Source organism: Melospiza melodia, chromosome 14, assembly GCF_035770615.1.
Source record: "Melospiza melodia melodia isolate bMelMel2 chromosome 14, bMelMel2.pri, whole genome shotgun sequence".
Taxonomy (NCBI): domain Eukaryota; kingdom Metazoa; phylum Chordata; class Aves; order Passeriformes; family Passerellidae; genus Melospiza; species Melospiza melodia.
The window spans coordinates 16,139,170-16,158,591 of NC_086207.1; the positions used below are offsets into that span (position 1 = coordinate 16,139,170).

A 19,422-nucleotide genomic window follows, 5' to 3' on the forward strand; every position below is an offset into this window, starting at 1 on the left:
GGAATGGGATGGGATGGGATGGGATGGGATGGGATGGGATGGGATGGGATGGGATGGGATGGGATGGGATGGGATGGGATGGGATGGGATGGGATGGGATGGGATGGGATGGGATGGGATGGGATGGGATGGGATGGGATGGGATGGGATGGGAGCACCTTCTCACTCTTAGCATCCCTTTCCTCCCCAAATGGAATGAGAACACCCCATGGTCTGGTCTTTTGAAAGATCCCATAGCAAACCTCAGAGCTGCTTTCTTTCCCCAGAACCTCAGCTCTGCCTTTCAAGGCTTGGATTTCTGGAGGCAAAATCTGCCCCTTCCCTGCCAGCCCTGGGGGTGTGTGGGGTGATGTGCAGCCCTTCCCTGGCATCCCCTGCCGTGGCCAGCAGAGCTTTGGGCAAACCCCAGGGACACAGAGCTCACTCACACCTGGCTGGAGCCCCCAGTGCTCCTCACTCAGCCCCTTGCAGGGGAGATAAATGAGCTGCTCCTAATTGAATTTGTATTTGCTGCCTCATCCTGACTCCCTCCTTCCCTCCCTCCAGAAATGAAACCTGTCCAGACCATCTGAAAAACAGGGTGTAAGAAATGCTCTTTAGCTAAAAGAGTATTAAAAATAACTTTGATATATATTAATTACAATTTCATTTAATAGCTTATTGAACGTTATAGCATTTATAAATAAAAGACAATCATAAAGCATTATTCTGACTGTTAATTAGCTCTATTTATTCTCCAGATTAGTTTTTAAATATGCCCTCTAGATGCCACTTGATACTAATTAACAGAGTTACATTATTATCTCTATAGAAAGGCATTTTTAATTAAATCTAAAGCAATTTAAATTAGCATGAGTTTTTACAGAAATTAAACTCTGGTCAGATGCTTAATTTAGCCTTATAAGACAACATCTGATGACATGCCAGTGTCAGTTCTCCCAGGGGCCTTGACATCATTTTTATTTGAGATTATTTTTTGAAGTTTGTTTTCAGGGTAACTTGCCACTATGCTCTGGTGTTTAATATTTATGATGGATTTAACCAATTTTTTTTTTTGAAGACTAAATGTTGATGGGAATCCACATGCATTGCAGTGAGCTGAGATAATACCACAAAAGCCACACTTGTGCAGCTTACAGGAGTCTGGCAGTCCCTGGGTTTGTATGGGAGGTGGGATTGCATGGGCTGGATGTTGTCCCCTTACAAATCTACCGAGCTTTTTAACCACTGTTAAAATTACTGTTTTGCTTTCCAGCAAGGATAGGATTTATCACAACCCCACAGGGTCCCTTCTCTGTAACAGAACAATACAGGGATTGCTCCCAGCCCCCAGAAAATGTCTCTCACACATTTGGATTAGCATGGCAGAAGCTTTTCTTCTAATGGAGCCTAATGATAAAGATTTGGCTAAAGCCTTCTCCTGTGGCAAACCCTGACTAAAATAGCTGTATTTAGGGTAGGGTAGGATGCCTTTCATCTCCCAGAATACAGACTGCAGGAGCAATGTGAGCCAGCCCAGCACCATGGCTGGTTTAAAAGCACCTTTGATCTCACCAATGTTTCCTTGCTCTCCTGTCAAATAATTAGCCAGTAGCTCCATTTCTATCTTATGGCTTCTTTTCCCCTGTAGCCAGCACCCTTTGGGCACTGAACCATGTGGAGCATGTCAGTGCTGACCACAGGTTAGACTTTTAGGACTGTTAGTTTGGGAACATTTTTCTTTGTTCAGGTTTCTCTCCAGCTGCCTGGGAATGCACCTGGAAAGAGGAATCAGCTGTTGAAAGGTTATTGCAAATTTATTAATAAGTTTGGAGTAATTAAATCCAAGGCACATTTCCAGCATTTTATTTATGAGCTGTTTATTAAGGAATTTAGAGGATTTAGTGGAGGAACACCAACAATAAAAGCAGTGTGGTCCAGGAGTGTGTGGCTATCTACAAGAGCAAGCAGTGATGGAGGAAGAGGAATGGCTTTAAACTGAAAGAAGTTAGATTTAGATTAGATATCATTAAAAATGGGGTACTGTGAGGGTGGTGAGGCACAGGAATGGGTTGCCCAGAGAAGCTGTGGGTTGGATGGAGCTCAGAGCAACCTGGTCTAGTAGAAGATGTCCCTGCCTGTGGCAAGGGAGTGAAACAAAATGACCTTTAATGTCCATTCCAGGGCAAATCATTCTGTCATTCTGTGACTGGAGAGAGCTCTTTTAAATGACAATATTTGGGCTGTTGTTGGGGACCTGCTCTGCATTTGTGGAACACAAGGTGCTGTGTCCTGTTCCTCATGGAAGGGTAAAAAATCCTTTGCAATAATATCCTTCTCTGTTCAAGAGGAGAGCAGGATTTAATGTGGATGTTACTGAGCTGACACATCTGCCCCAGCTGCCCTAAGCTTTGCATCTACAAACATTTTCAGGGTTCCATTATCAGCTTGATCTGGAGCCCTGCAGAGCTGTGGCTGCAGTGCCAGCCTGGTTAGAGAACTCTGCTCACATTTCCTCCATATTAAACTTTTAGGGACTTCTTGGCATGTCCTTTTCAGCTCTTACTTGCTGCAGTAGTTACAGCAGGATAACTTTAATGGCTGCAAGAGTAGTTACATTTCATTAAATAACCCACAGAGGTATTTGACTGGTATCAGTCATTTCAGAGGGTGGGGTAAGCTAGAAATTTAACAGTTTCCAGGAATTACCACCCATGTGCCCTTCTTCAGCAGTGATTATTTATGGATCAGAACATGCATGGTTGCCCTTTACATCAGCCATTATGATTTCTAAATGGGATTTAACCTGTAATCAGCATTGGCAGAGAATTTAAAAACTGTATAGAAAAGAAACCTGATTTAGTTGAATTGGGTGGGTTTAGGGTGTTTTTGGTTTTTTTTTTCCCCAGTAGTTGAGATGAAACTGTTGGATGTTTTCTTTCAAATAAAGTATTTCTCCCATTCTGCAAGGGGAGAAACAAAATTACCAGTTCTTGAATGAATACTTCTGATAGCTCCCATGCTTTAAGGGCAATAGGTGTGATGCTGTTTTCCATCCTTTTTAATGGCAAATCCAACTTAGATTGCTCTCCTTTTTTAAAATCCACTCACCCAGATTGCAAATTTGTCTTTTTATTGGCAAGAACAAGCTATGTTGGGAGAGAGAGATACTGAGGAGTTTTCTTTGTGTTTGCTTTTACTTAAAGTACATTCCAGGCTGAAAGGATAGCATTTATGTAAAGTGTATAGGCTTCGAGTCCAGGCTGAAATGTGTGTTCAGATTGTGTTCCCTTAATCCTGTTTAAGGAAAGAGAGGAATCATCCACCATCAGATTAATATTGATTAAATGTCACAAGGATTATGAAAGAAACATACTGTACCCTTACCAAACACTGAAATCAAGTTTAAAAGTGTGGCAGATTTATATTTTATTTCCTAAGTGTCCTCCCCAGCTGATCTGTTTGAAGCTCACACAATATTCTCCATGATAAATTTCCACTGTGTATTCCCACTTCAGGTGCTCCCCTGAGTTCCTTTGCAAGTTTGCACAAGAATGTTGAGAGGAGCTTCAAAGGAATTCAGTGATGACATTGCTATTGTTGAGCTGCGGGAAAAGTGTTGAAGGACCCCAAAACTAGTCAAGAAGGAAATATCTAGAGGTCAGCATAAGTTGTAGCAACCTTTTTTCCTGTGTCTGTTCTCAGTTTGGGTGTGAGCCTGTCTGCTCTGCTCTGTTCTTCCCTTTATGTTCTCAGACAAATGAGCTGTGCCAGGGAGGCTGGTGGAGATGGTGTGACTGCAGGCACATACATCACTAATGACCCACTTGCTCCTCTCTGGGCTTGCAGCTCATCTCATTGTTTGCAAGTTTTCCAGTTTAAAACCCAGGCTCCATTGATTCCTTGGGGCTCTGAGACAGAATTTTTTCTTCTCCACCCAGCAGGGCTGGAGTCACAAGGAGCTCCTGTCTGTCCTAACCCAGCCCCAGCCCAGTGCCTAAGGCTTGGCTCACTCCCTGTGTGCATACAGTGCCAAGATCAGGGGCTAAAAATAATCTGTAATAAGAAATAGAATATTTTTTTTTATTATATTACATTTTTTATTATAAACACTTCGTTGATGCTGCACATGATCTCATTATTGCCCTCATTATTCAGGAATTTTTGATTGCCCTTAAAAGAACAGCTGCCCAACACTTAGACAAAAAAGGAAGACAGACAGACCTTTGCAATGAGCTGTTTTTATAGGATCCTGGAAAGAAACTTGAATGAAGCTTCATGGCTTTTGTTCAATGCACTGGCTTAACCTAACCAGGCTATTATTGGACCCTGAAATAGAGCTCTTATTGATTTCAGATTTAATGGGATTCAAGGGGAGCAACAGCAATTACCATGCTCACCCATTTAAAAACATAAATTAAGGATGAATAAGGCTTTTAAAGCTTGGAATTAGAAGAAGCAGTCACAAATAATTTTTACCTGCATTGTATTGGATTTACTTCCTGGGCATCTGTTTGCACACACTTTCTGAGACTGTCACATATTATCCTGATGAGACCTGCAGAGGAGAGAACTCCTCAGATGGGTGTTTTCATGAACAAATTGCTGAATGTGTCCTGATCAATAATAGTGGGGAATAAAAGTAGTTTATGGAGACCAACAGCACAGTATGCATTGCCTCTTGACTCCAGCTAGAAAAAAAATCACAGCAGATCCTTCTCCTTCCCCCTTCATTTGCACAGTCCTGCAGACATTAAAGAGAAGATGCACTGAGGCAAACTTAATCACCAGGTTCATCACAGGCCTCTGAGACCCCCACTTCAATTTGGAAGCAGTGATATACAACACGAAAGGTGTGCTGCAGGTCTGTAATTATCACCAAAAAAATACAGAATGGGAGAGAAATGAAAAGAAAAAGGGAAGTGGGGAATAGCTGACCAGGTGTATCCGCACCTGAGTGAAAACCTGATGTCTCCCTGCATTCTGCTCATCCCCAAGAGCTGCTCAGCTGATTGTCACCTGCCCCTGACAGTGGCAGCATCAATTATCAGTCTAAAATAAGCTCTCATTGCATTGCATTTGGGCTCCTCTTCTCTCTGTCCCAGCAGAGAGCGGGGGAAGCCCAGAGCAGGGTTTGTGCAGTGTCTTGGCACAATGCTGGGTCCCAGCTGGCACAGGGAGCAGGGACTGCCCTTGGCACCAGGGAAGGTGCCAGGACAGTGACATGCAGCTCAGGCACTTGGGACAGCAGGAGGCAGCTGGAAAAGCTGAGCACAGATTCCTGTGTTCCTCTGGTGGGAGCTGTTGCTGGTTGAGATTCACCTCTCAGCTGAGATTTGCTTCTTTCCTGGGGCGTTGGTGCCCCTCCATTTCCAAACTCTAAAACTGGACTGGAAATGTTCTCTTGCCATGAGACTCCTGATCTCTGTTCTTGAATGAAGTGAGCACATACAGGGGTCTTAGACACCCCACACCTTGTGCACTGCAAGGGGGGGAAAAGCCAAAAAACCCCAAAATACTCTCTGAGTGAATCTTTATGGTGATTCAAAATATTTCAGGTTGATCCTGTCATATGCTGTATAAGTTCCTGACTGATTGTATGGAATTAAGTTATTGGGCAGAGAACCAGCTAATGGAAACACATTGATGAAATCATCTTTGAGGGACATTAAATGGGACTTAAAATAAAGCTGAAATGGCTTTATGGATTTTTCAGTCAAACTGTTTATGAACATTTATCGGTGGTAAATTACACAGTGTCAGAAGAGGGAATCAGTATAATAGAAGCCTCTCTGATATAATACTGTGAGAAATAATAATTTATTGCCTAGGGATGTACAGTACAGTGTGTTTAAATTCTAATGATATTATTGTTTTCTTCTGTCTTTGGCTGATTGCACATAAGTTACCCTCAGCAGCAGAGAGTCTCATATGATGAAAAAAAAATTAGTGCTTTACAATGAAATAGGATTTTTCTGTATGTGTCTGTGTGGCAAATAGAAAATGTTTTAATAACTGATAATTCAGTAAGCAGAAACTGTGTTGTACAATAATAAATGTAGGTTACATTGGCTTTATACTCAGTAAAAGAGGACTAGAGCAGCTTTGATTGAAAAGGGAGATTGTAGCAGCTGATTCTTGACCTGTTGGAGCTGTTTGTTATTACCGCTTGCCAAAACCCATAATTTCTCAGGTAGAGGACAGTGAAAATAAGACTAGAGGAATGCAAGACCAAAAGGAAATTGCTGGTCCTGAAAATATTGCCCCTTGGTTCTGGGACACCAGATCTTCCAGTCAGGCATTTGTCAGATCTGTCATATTGTCTGTCCCATCTAACTGAAAAGCTGCTCCCATTGTAGCTCCTCTCTTGGCTGAGAAAACCTTCACTTTCCTTCCCAGATATACTCAGGACCAGTTTACTGCTGCTCATACAAGCACTGGCTCTCATATAAACATTGGCTTAGGACCAGTGTTCTTTTCCCTTGGTGTTATTTACCCTCCTGATGGGTTTGTGCACGGCATGAGGCTCCTTCCTTAGCACACATTGCTGCTCAGCTGCACAGCCAGCTCCTTCCAGGCTTCTTTTACAGGACAGACAGATTCCTGTTTGTGCAGTCATGGCAGTTTTTCCTCTCTGGGGATGAGTAGGGGGGGGGCACACAATAGTTTGGGGATTCACTGATGATTCTTAAAATAATATGGTTTCATTTTTTTGTGTGTATGTTCCTATTAGACTTTCTTCTTGCCTTTCAGTTTAATGTTGTGTTTGCCTTCCCTTTGAGTCTGTCACACTCCCATAAATCAGGAGCAGAATTCAGCTTTTATCCAGGGATATTATATCTTGGAAACATTTAACATGTAGTAGAAATTTTTACTACTTTCTAAGCACACGACCTTGGACATCATATTTTCAATCATTTGTTACTCCATAACATCCCAGTTTCCCTCAGCAGAGTTGGAATAGCCCAATTCAGTGACAACAGCACATTTCTCTCAAACTTTCCTTCCTTTTTTAGCCAAAGCCTTGAGTCACAGTTGGATTCCATGATCTTCAGAGTCTTTTCCAACATCAGTGATTCTGTGATTCTAAAACCACTAAATGAGGTCACTTCCTCCAGCCTTCACTTTCAACCCCATCCAACACTGGTGCTGTCAGAGCCTGGCTGGGGACTTCCACAGTGGCCAAAAGCCAAACTTTGACACAAGTATCCAGTGGAGCTGAATTAGTCCAAGGCAGTTTTTCCTCTCATGAGCTGCTGATCCCCCAGGCAGAGATTGAGACTCTCCAGTGTAGAATTGAGGGGGCTGGAGGGAGGGGATATGTTGGAGGGCCAGAAAATCCCCAATAGCACAGAAAGAAGAGGATGGTTCTTTACTGAAATCCTCAGGCAGTGGGGTGAAACCACAGGGAGAACTTCCCCAGAGTGTTTAATTCATCCGTCAGCCCCCTGCTACAGAAAGGGGACACTTAGGATGAGGATTAGGGGAGGTGAGGGAAGGTTATCAGTGTTTCTGATAAACTTTCTCTGCCAATTCAAGGGGCCCTGAGCTGCTGACAACCAGAGCCAAGGGAGGGATGTCTCAGTCCTGGTCCCTCAGCATCCCCTCGTGGCTGGTGTCCTGCTCAGTGACACAGACAGGTGGCCCTTTGGGACATTCTGTGTTATTAAAGGAGAATATGAATTATACAGGCAAGGCAGAAGCCTTATCAAGGCAGGTAGCATTCACTTCAAATTCAGATCAAAGCTGAGAAACAGAAGGGTTTGGAAATCTCATTCCTGTTCCCAGTGCATGAGGGACTTTTGAATGGATTTGGCAAGAAGGAAGGTAGGAAAGGGGGGTTTGAGAACTGTGTAGGAAGGGAAAGCAAGAAAATGGAAGAACAAATACCCAGCTCTTTCATGACTGCATTAGGGTTTTCATTCACCTTGCTTCCAAAGTTGCTTCTGCATTTAATCTAAAAAATGAAAGCCTCGAAAACCCCAAGTTTAGAAATAAGTTATAATTTCTCCTTATTCTGCAAACACTTCTGGTTACAGGCAGGTAGTTATTTTGAGTTTGCATTGAGTATCCAACTTAAGGTGTCTAAAATAAATTAAAATGCCCAGCATAAAGTCACCATTTAAGCCATGTGGATGGAAAGGGTACAAGGATATCTGGGTGCATCTCTCCAGCTGCACCTCCTCATCCTCCTTCCCTCAAAAATCACTGTTCTATTATGCAGATAAGTGCAGGCTGAATGTTTTGCTACATTTCATTGCAAAGCCAAGAGCCAAGGCAATTGTGTTAGATAAAGCAGAGATTTAAATCATTTGGAAACTGTTGAGAGAGGGCAGATCTGATAGTAACAACCTTCATGGTTGGCAAGTTACAGCTGCTTATGACAACTTGTAACAATGAAAGCTTATAGTAAAGTTAAAAGCTCAGTATCTGTATTGTGCATAGGATCAACTTCAATCCCCAAGTATAAACCTTCAAACTTTAGGCTGCTTTTATAATCTTTCAGTTTACTTTGGTTTTTTCTGGGTTAAAAAGAGTTGGCTAGATTTTTATAAATGTTAGAGTGCTTGTTTTCATTCTGATTTCTTTTCTTTTGCACATTGGGACAGCTTAGTTAATTTATTACAGTGCAAAGAAAGTGTAGTCATACTGCAGTTGTAGGTGTTTCTCACTTATGGCAGCAGTTACAGCAGGATGTTGTCTTGACACGTTTTGGACCATCTCAGAACATCTGTTATTCTGTAATGATGACTTTCAGACTGCACACAGGGAACAGTTACAACAGCATGTGTTAGGAGTGCTCTCAAACTGTACATGTAAAAGTTTCCATCAGGGTCTGTAGTTTGCACCAATAACTTTATCAGACTAAAATCTAAAGAAATAAAAAAATGCCACCAGTACTGTCTGCATGCTGACACTGAAAATGCTGTGATGACTGCAGGTAAAGAGTGACTAATTGTTCACAGTGTGTCTGAAGGCAAGACCACAGGTCTGAATTTAAGAATATAGGTCATACTTGCTCATTGGCTTGGCAGCTATATCTTGGAGAACAGGAACATTAATTTCTAGTGCACACACTCTGTGTATGAGGCAGTCAGTGCCACTCTCAGCTGTGTTTTAATTGGGAGTTTCAGTGGGAGCAGGAACGTGATGTTCTGCAGCAGAGAGTCAGTGACAGCACCTGGGGACTCCTGTGCTCCAACAGAGTATTTTAAAAGTCGAACAGGTTCAGGAAAAATAAAGCAGTGAGAAGTCCAGAGGATTTGCTTCACAGTGATTGATTCAGAAAGCTCAGAACTTCTCAGAGAATCAGAGCAGGCTGGGGGAGTTGGGTCACCATCAGTGTCTGACTAAAGTCTCCTCATGCAAGGCTGGTTGGCACACAAGGACTGGAGAAGATTCAGTGGCTGAAAGATGAAATGGGACCATTTTAGCTTAGGTGCACATTTTAAATGAGAACAGTCAGTGGAAGGGGTTGGCAGAGGGTGGCAGGGCTTTGGCTCACAGCAGTGATGTGAGGAGAGCACATCTTTCTAGAGAAGAGAGAGCAGGGTTGGTCACAAAATATGAACCCAGTTCAGGGATGGCTGGGTGAAATGGCCCATGTGGGCTGTGCAGGTGGCCATGAAGAGGATTGCAGGGCTCTGGAACTTAGACAAGGTGTTTATAGTACCCAGCAGTCTAAAGCCAGTCAGCAAATGGGGCAGTGCAGCTTCCCCATTGTCTCTGAGAGAGGGAGGAATGAGCAGAAGTTAAATAATTTGTGGCTCACACATTGAACTGGTGGCCAGGCCTGACTGGGACAGGGTCTGCTTGTGCTGCCCTGCATGAGGCTGCACCTCCCTCCTTTTGTCCAGCCAGGAGCACAGCCTGACTGGAGAGGTGCTTGCAGGGATCCAGTCAAAATCTGCTTTTCTCCCTTGAGTATCTCTGAGAGCCCAGTGAAAGAAATGATGTTGTGACATGTATCCATGTTCTTCCATGAGGGATGCAGCTGGATTAGATGCCTGGTTAGCAAAGGGTGTCTTTCCCAAGCTCCCTGCATCAATTGAGTCAGCAGACTCTCCCCAAGTCAGGGTGCAAGCACCTGCTTTTCCAGCCAGAAGTGCAGATTACAGGCAAACCCCACGTGCAATCAAGGCAACCCATTGCAGATGAACAAGGTTTGTCTTTTCTGGGAACAGAAGGGATGTGCAAGAAAGGCATGGGGTCAGGCAATGGGTTAAATTGCACCTAGGTATGATTTGACAATCACTCCCCTGATAACAGCTCATAATGTTTACAATTTGTCTTCTGTTTTGTTTTGTGATTTCAGGAGCAGAAGGCACAGTGTTCCCTAAATCTATAGAAACTCCCAATGTCAGGGCAGACCCCTTCAAGGAACTAAGGTAAACTTTGGAATATGGTTTAATGGTAACTCAGTGGAGCCTTGTTGGAGTTGTGCTTACTGCTGGGCATCATTTCTGCTTTTGCATAAGAGCTTGGGGATTCTCTTTGGAAGGCATCACAAGAGAGGATGCCATGGAAGAGAAGGGACCTGCCATATTTACATGTGATATGACCAAATTAAAGGCAATCACAGGTCATGAGAGCAGCATTTCTGCTCTGCAACGTGCTCTGCATACCCTGGGCTCATGATTTGGGAAAAAAAAATAGAATAATCTTTTCCTGGTTGTGCAGGGAGGTGCTGAAGGCTGTGCTGGATCACAGGGAGTAGCAGCAGGCAAAAGGATAATGTTCTCCAGCATCATCTGACTTGCAGAATTGCAAACCCTCCCTGACCTACACAGGGCACAGCTGTGCACATGTGTAACTGCTGGCACTTGCAGAGATGCCACTGCTGCCAGCATTGTGCCATGGGGGAATAAACAGCTCTGCCCTCGACCTAAGGCCGGGTGTTATATTTACTTTATTTTTAAAAATAATTTTTAAAAAAATGTGGCACTACAGGTTAACTTGAATCACTAGCCTCTGGAAAGATACTAATCATATGGCCTAAAAAATTATTGACCGAATCTCCTGATATTTTCTGACCAAGAGTGCTGTAGGGGTTTGCCTCAATACTCAAATTATCCCTCCTTAGAAAAAAAGAGAGAGAGAGTGAGTGAGTGTGTGGTATTTGCAGGGTTCCCCAGACAGAGGAGGAGTTGAGAATCTGATTCCATGTTCTTAGAAGGCGAATTTATTTTTTTATGATTTTGTATTATAATTAAAGAATGCTACACTAAAACTATACTAAAGAATAGAGACAGGATACAGACAGAAGGCTAAAGGATAATAATGAAAAGTTCCTGACTCCTTCCAGAGTCCCAACACAGCCTGACTGTAATTGGTCATTAAGTCAAAACAATTCACATATTGGATAAACAATCTCCAAACCACATTCCAAAGCAGCAAAACACAGGAGAAGCAAATGAGATAATATTGTTTTCCTTTTTCTCTGAGGCTTCTCAGCTTCCCAGGAGAAGAAATCCTGGCAAAGGGATTTTTCCAGAAAATATGACAGTGACAGAGAAATATAAAAATAAAGACAATTTTTAAAAAGCGCAGAGGGACATTTTGTCCTTAAATCTTGGGTTGCCAACTCTCCTTTGCTGGAAAGGGCTGGGGATGGAGCAATCCTGAGCCAGCTGAGGTTGAGCACGAGTGCTGCTGGGTTACTGCAGATGCAGGGGGCTGAGAGAGAGCACCTCTCATGGATCCCCTGCTCTGATACCAGGGATGGTTATGGCCCAGCTAGGTCACCAGGGAAGATAAAGAATATCCCACCTGCCTTCCCTTGGGTGTGTCTCTACCTTTCAGTTTCCCCCAGGAAACCCTCTAATTGTTCCCATTTCCCACTCTGGGGATCATCTGTCAGACAGGAGCAGTGGAAGTGTGCTTGGGTTTGTTGTGAAAGTTTGTTCTCTTCCTCCAGGCAGGGACTTTAACCCTGCCTCGTGGTTTTCCCAGTTTGGGTCTGCTTCCTTTAAAAAAAGAGGAAATGTGCTGTTTAGTCACTGTGACATGCAGCTGGCAGGGCAGGGGCTGGCGTGGGGAAAGGAGACTGAGGGCAGGGAGTGCTGGGGCAAGGCTCTCCAATTCCCTGGAAAAGCCAAGCAAAGGCACCAGCAAATGGATTTCTAGGTGACCTCCAGGTGACAAAGGCTTTCTGGCACAGCCCGCGTTTACTGACATTTTCATTTAAAAAAAAAGCCAAAAAACTGCAAGATCATGGTTAAAATACCCAACAACATTTCCAAAATTTACAATAACCAAAATTTACAAAACCAGGTCTTGAGAAGTGCAAAAGAGATGTGAGATTTAGGTCCAAGTTTATGATGATTGAAGGCTTTTCTAAAATGGGAAGGGAGGAAAAATATCCAAATAAGTGTAGGATGTGGTATTGGAGGGGAAAAATGTGAATTGAAAGAGCTTTAACCTGATTGACTATGCTTCTGTTCCAAAGTAAATTAAGCTAAATGAAATTGAAATGAATTAATGGCAGTATCCATGCAAGAGATTGATTCAGTATATTTGATCTGCTTTAAATTCATGTTGTTGTTTCACTTGTTTTATGTGGAGAGCTGTTAGGTAACTGATTTCCTTTCAAATTAGTGAACTGAGTGAAAAAAATCCTTTAAAATCTGTTGTGGTTTTTGTATTTTTTTTAAAGGAAAATTATTGAATAGAATTTAGCTGGGGGAAAAAAGGTCCCAGAAAGTGCTAAAATACTTTGTGTGCTTCTGACAAGTTTATCTTGGCAAAAATAAATGCTGTAACAGCATCCTGAGGAGAAAAGAGCCAGTGGTGGCAGTGTGTAGGGAAAGCAAGGTTTTCCAAGAGCAAATGCTCTGCTGCTCCCCAGACCAAGATCCATCCATTTCTCTCTCCATGTTGGATCATTGGCTGCTTCTTAGGTAAAACGGTGCCTTTTGGGGGCAGTACAGAGTTAATAGTGAAAATAATCTCACTCTGAGGGGAGATTTTTTGCTTCCTTCCTATTTTGATAGCACAGTGTGTGCATAAGGTGTCCTTTTTGCCTATTTACAAAGAGGCTGCAGTGAAATGGGGCTGGATGAGATGGGCCCTGAGCTGTCACACATGGCTGGGGAAGCAGCAGTGAAATCACACCCTCAGTAGCTGGCTTGCCTCTAAAAGACCTTTTTCTGCAATAAATAGTGCTTTCTTTCCTGCTTAGGCTGAACTTCTCAGGTGGAAAGTGCACATTCAGCTGCTGCAGGTGCCCCCAGGCACCACCAGCCTCCATCTTTATCCTAAAGCAAGGATTATGATCCACTGGGGTTTTCTCCCTCTGCTCTTGTCAGTGCCCACTCCTCTTCTTTTGTGAGATTCCAAAAGGAGGTGGCAGCTGTCACAAAGAGAGGAGACCAGCTGCTCCTGTCACAGCTGGCAGCCAGGACAGCTGGGTGTCCTCCTTGCCTTCCTCCTCTCCTGGACAGACAGACTGGCAGGACAGACAGGACGTGCCACTCATGTGCCCAAGGCCTGCAGTCACACCTGTGTCACCACAGCTGACATCTCCAGGTGACAGGACACTTGTTCTCACCAGGCTTTCTGTCCCTTTGGCTGTGAATGGTTTTCATCATTCAGCTTTATGGGTAAATCAGCTGCTCTTCCAGGTGCTCCTCATCATCCTGGTGATCCTCTTGGCTCAGTGTCCTTTTTAAAACATTTTTTGCAGTGTTTTAGGAGAGAATCCCAGTGGGAATATGTGCACAGCCTTTTCCTGACATGCTGAGCCCCTCTCAAGGCTCCAAGATTTGCTTTTGTGCTGGTTTGAGCCAGCACTGGGCTGGACTTTGCTGCAGACAGACTCAGGATCCCTAAGATATTCCTGCTCAGTGTCCACTGTGCTAGGAATGCCAGAGCTCATTAATGTCTTGTTTAATTCAGAGTGTAATTAACAGCTCATGTTTCTTACCTAGACTCTACAATGTTTTTTAATAATGACCTAAAAACTAGAGAGGGTTGACAAATTTTTGATTTACTTTTGTGAACTTCTTCATGTTTCTACATATTGCAGACTCCTGAATGTATTTGTTGTTGTTTGTTGGGTTCTAAACTGGTCAAAAGCTGTAAAAAGAAAAGCAAACAAATCCAAATTAATTTTAAATACTTGGGATGTTTAGCATTGCCATCTGGTATTGTCCCAAAATAGTTTAGGGGGAGGGCTTGGGCGATTTGTTTGGACATTGAAATATTTGTACTCATCTGCATTGATGCTTTTTAAAGCAGGTTGGTGCCTTTGATGTATGGTAATGTGATTGCTTATGTATAAAAGTTGAATTCAATATGACCTTTTCTCACTGGATTATTTGAGCAGCACCCAGGTAACTTGTCAAGAGGCTGCCTTGAGAACCTCTCCTTGACATTGGCAGGAATCACCTGCCTTTTTCTATTTACATTCCTCCAAAAAAACAAATACATGCCAGAGATGCAAACAGAAATTGTCCATCAAACACCAGATCAGCACTCTGCAGAGGTGAGGGATAAAGGCTGGGCTAGCCAGTGAATAAGGAAGAAGGAAATAGTTGGAGGGGAAGGGATTAAAAAGTGGGTGATGAAATAGAAGATAAAAGTCTCAGGAGGATGCTGTTAAAGTGCCAGGTGCTGGAAGCTGGTGATGGGGTGGGGCTGGGACAAAGCTGCCTGAAGTACAAATGTCCAGCTCGTGCTGCAGCTTGGAAACCTGCTCTAGGGTATTTCTGTTCCCAGAGTTAAATAAAAAGAAGTCAGACAGCATGAAATTCACTCCATGAGGGGCAAGCACACACCTGGAATTCATGCACAGATATTGTAGGTTGAAAATGCAGTAAATTGCTCATCCAAGGCCAGGAAGCCAGGGGATGACTGTTTTTTCTACAATGCACAAATATAGTTAAGGGAGAATTAATCCCTTGGGCTTAAAGGGGTAATCTTTTGCTAAAGTTAATTATGAACCACTGAAAGCACGAAATGGCAGATGAAATGTGCTTGCTGCTTGGTTTTATTAGTGCAATTCCACCTCACCATGTAGAGTACTGAACTATCCAAATAGTCCAAGTGAGACCTATTGTAACAAAAAACAATTTAAATACAGTGCTGAGCTAACATAACAAGACTCATTTTGAAAAACAGGAGTTCTTACCAAGTTAAGGTTTGTGTCAGCTGTGTTTCACAAGGCACCATAGATAAGTAGGTACAAAAATAATATTTCTGTCTAAAACCAATTACGTTAATAATGATTAAGAGGAGAGAAATGAGAGGAAATGCAGAAAATTAATGGTATAAAAGAGGAAGTAATTGGTGAGAAATGAAAGTCATTTATAGAGAGTAATACATGATACTGAAACACTGTTTATTTCACAGTGAACACTTGTGGGTTCCTGTGAGGTGTCAGCAAGAGGGAGGTGACCACTGAACCCTTGTACAGCGCTGGTGTTATTTTCTGATTGTTTTACCAGCAGGGATGCAATTTATTTCTCTGTTATACCAGTGCAATCCCAATAATTTTGATAGTCCTACCAGCTTAAAAGACAACAGATTTTCCTTGGGATGAGCTTACCTTCACACTGTAACAAACATAACTATCTTCAGGTACTTTCAGACAGGTTGAATGTATACAAGCATCTCCACTAAAGCCAACACAAAGTTATTCATACACAACTGAAAGGAAACACCAGATTCTTGGTTTCTAAACTTCAGGCTCATTTTAGTGCCCTTTGGTGAGTTGCTTTTGAATCCTCATCACCTCATTTTCTGATTGAGGACACCACATCTGATTTAACAATTCTCCCATGGCAGCTGAGGCTTCCTGAAACTCTTGCTGTTGGAGAGACTTTCCCAGAGCAGAATTCACACTGATCTTGCAGCCACTTTACTTTAGTATTTTGTCCTGTTGGCATCCCTTCAAATCTGCTGCCTCTTGGTCTCTTACAAAACACAAGCCAGAATCCTCCCAAGCCAAAGGCAGCCTTTCCACAGCTTCCTGGGTGCGTTAAGGTGTATTTATACCACTGGACATAAGGACTGGAGTTAAGGAAGAAGTTGATTGCTGGGGCTTTCCATCTGTTCAAGTATTTCTCTTGCAAAAAGGAGGAGAGGAGGGTTGCTGTTCCTTTTTCTTACCCCAGCAAACCTTCTCTTGATCGTCGTCTTCTCTTTTCACACCCAGCACCAGGAAGGGTGGATTTAGCTCTTGGTGTCCTTTCCTTCCCTGTTTCCAGTGGGTGAAGCCTCAGTCTGGATGAGCTGACCAGGAGGGAAATGCAGAGGTGTTAGTGGGGCTGTTCTCATTTATCCCAGTTGGATAAACCATGGCTCTGCCCCGTTCCCTTATCCCGGCTGGATAAACCATGGCTCTGCTCTGTTCCCTTATCCAGCTGGATAAACCATGGCGCTGCCCTGTTCCCTTATCCAGCTGGGCAAACCATGGCTCTGCCTTGTTCCCTTATCCCTGCTGGATAAACCATGGCGCTGCCCAGTTCCCTTATCCAGCTGGATAAACCATGGCTCTGCCCTGTTCCCAGTGCTGCTGATGGCACCCATCCACAGGCAGATCCTCTTCACAGAGGTCTAATGGATGGTGAAGGCAGGTTCGGCAGAAAGGTGTCTTGCTGAAGTAGAAAACAAATTCAGTAAAAAAGGCAAAGCAGCTGGAATTGGTGGTGAAGCAGCCTCAAGAGTGTGCTGGGGTCTTCCCAGAGGCCCCCCTGTCCCCCGTGCTGCTGGCACTGTGGCTGCAGGAGCCAGCACATTCCATCAGAGCTTTGTGGCCTTTCAGGTGAGAGCAGGAGTGAGAATGGGGAATAAAGGGGCAGATTTCTACAGGAAATTGCTGCCAAGCAGCATTGCCTGCGGGATAGAGAGCAGTGGGAATACCCCTCTTGTTTGCTGGTTGTGGCTCCAAAAGATGTGGGAAGATACTCAAGATTCATCTTTTTCTGCACATAATTAAGCAGCACAATTGCAACTGGAGCAATGGCTCCAGACAGAGACCAGTTTAACTCTTCTGGGCCCTGAGCAAACCCCAACAGCTGGGTTCATTATTCTCTCCCTGCATTTATTCTGTGGGGGTTTCCTAATGCAAACAAAGTCTTTTCCTGGGAGATATTAATCATCAGTCCTGGCTGTTATCTCAGATTGAATTCCTTTGCTGTGTACAAGATCTGTATCCTGCCTTGCTGCCTTGTGCCCAGGTTTGTCATTAGCTTTCAACAGCAGAATGTCACTTGCTCCATAATCAGAGCATCCATCTGACCTTCGAGTGCTGCTCACAGAGGTGTGTGAGCCAGAAATCCTCTGGGACTTGAGAGAAACCCCATCCCTGTGACCAACCTGTACAGTCAGACATGCAGATGTATCCATTTGAATAACAAAAAAGTGAGCTTGTTTGGCTTTTTTTAACTCTCTGTGCAGTACACTGCTAACCTTGAGTAGAAAATAGATGCTAATAAATGCAAGGTCTTAAAAATGTGAATTATAGCCATTTCACACTCCATGGCAGACTCACACTGGTGAAATGGCTTAATACTTAATTACAATGCTTGTCCTTCTCTCAAGTGCAGATGACATTCCTCAGATAGATTTTGCAATGACATCTGTGGAAATAAGTTGTGAAACTAATTAGTTATTCATATAATACAGAATATTGACTCCACACTGATTAAAGGGATGTGGTGACACATCTAACATGATGTATCTGTTGAGTGGGTTAGTCTGAGGTGGTATTTTTGGAAGATCTTACAGAAAATTATGAAAATACCTTTTGGCCTCTGTAATGCAAATGTTTATAGGAAACGTTGCCTTTCATTTACATTTTGATAGTGGTTTAGGAGGACTGCCATGCTCTGGAGTGACACTGTGCCCTGGCACCTGGGCTCCAGGCTCTGAGTACCATTTTGGGGGTGCCAACTATGAAAAAGTCTGCAGGTTATTGACTACCTGCAGCCATAAGTGCTCTAAAAGCAATCATTAGACAGTTATCCAGAGAGATAGCCAAGGAAATCGTTGGGGTTTTTTTTTCAATGTTTTCCTTGCAGCAGAGCCTGGCTGGAGCTGCTGCTCCTTAGGGCAGTCAGGAGATGCTGCAGCAGGAATCAGTTGGTGCTGCTGCTCAGGGATCCTGCATTTGTCACGCTCTGTGAAAAGCCCAAAAACCATTCTTTTATCATAACATTTGTACTTGAGATAGAGCTATTTGTACTGAGGGTATTGAGCATGAAATACAGAAGTAAATAGAAAACTGGCAAGGAAAGCACCTTACTCACCTATCACTGTGATCCCAATCCTTTGCAAATACTGTGATATTTAGGATGTAATCATATTCAAAATGACTGAATAGCTCAGAAAAGAAGGAGATTTTCCTTTGAACACTGTTCTTATCTTAAAGAAATGAGAGGAATGTAATCCACTGAGCACCATGTTTGCTTTTGGGTAGAAAAATACCTGGTTTTCTTTAATATTTCTCTCTATCCCTTCATACCTCTCTCCAGCTGTGCATCACATATTCCTAAAACCCCAAGTGAAGAGCAAAGCAGGCAAAATAAAAATCTCTGCATTACTCAGCAGTCAGTACCTGCCTTTGAGAAGGAATATCTCCCTGCCAAGGCTTCACCTGTGAGCCTGGGAGCTGTCTGCAGGCAGAGCTCCCTGTTCCCACTGTGCTGAGCCCAGCACAGGAGCCACAGCTGGGATTTCACCTGCTGAACTGCAGCAGTGCACAACCAGCTTCCTGAAAATGAGGCATTTAACACAGACTTCTCATTAACCTGGTACCAAATAGGGAAGGACAGTTCAGACACTTCGCTGCCCAAGTGAGGAGCTCCTCAGGGTTTTGTTTCCTGCTGCCTTTTGCTGGTGCCAGAGGGTTTGGCTGGGCCACAGCAATAATGTTTATTAGTTTGAGTGAGGGACTTGGAGCTGCAGAAGTCCCCTGTGAATAAAAAGGACATTTTTACAAATACAGTAATTGTACTTCAGGCAGTAGTCAGGAATCAATAGCTGCTGCATAACCTTATTAAAGAGAGGGAAAATATGCATCCACAACTACAGTGGGGTCCTTCCTTTTGAAAGCAGTATTTTTTTATATATTTATTAAGATAAATGACTAATGTTCACCATGCCTACAGAATCTTTATTCTGAATTTGTTTCATGTGGAATAGAGTTGCTTTCTTCAGGCCAAACAGGAGTAGCTACGTCCTTTCATCGTGAATTGATTTTATCTTTTTCATGTGTGGTGACTGCCACTGCTTTGCTTCTCTTGTGTATGGATTTAACCCCTGGGTTATTGGGGCACCTCTGGCTGTCTTGAATTGTGATAATTTCTGACCAAATAGCATTGCTGAGTTCCCACTGAAGGAATGTCACTGCCAGCTCTGGAGTGGTGTTTGGAATCAGCATGTGGCTTATGAGAATCCCTTCCTAAAAATGACCAGCAGCCAAACCTGGCCATTCTTTGT

General features: G+C 43.3%; 1 protein-coding gene across 7 annotated transcripts in view; it reads left to right on the forward strand.

The window, feature by feature from the left end:
- The window catches only part of SGCD (sarcoglycan delta), a 310,429-nt gene that overhangs the window by 260,504 nt on the left and 30,503 nt on the right, over positions 1-19,422 (forward strand). For all 7 annotated transcript variants that reach the window (XM_063168909.1, XM_063168911.1, XM_063168908.1 and 4 more), the window contains one exon: positions 10,295-10,367. In XM_063168909.1, the coding sequence (XP_063024979.1) occupies positions 10,295-10,367 (73 nt within the window). The remainder of the gene's footprint in view (positions 1-10,294; positions 10,368-19,422) is intronic.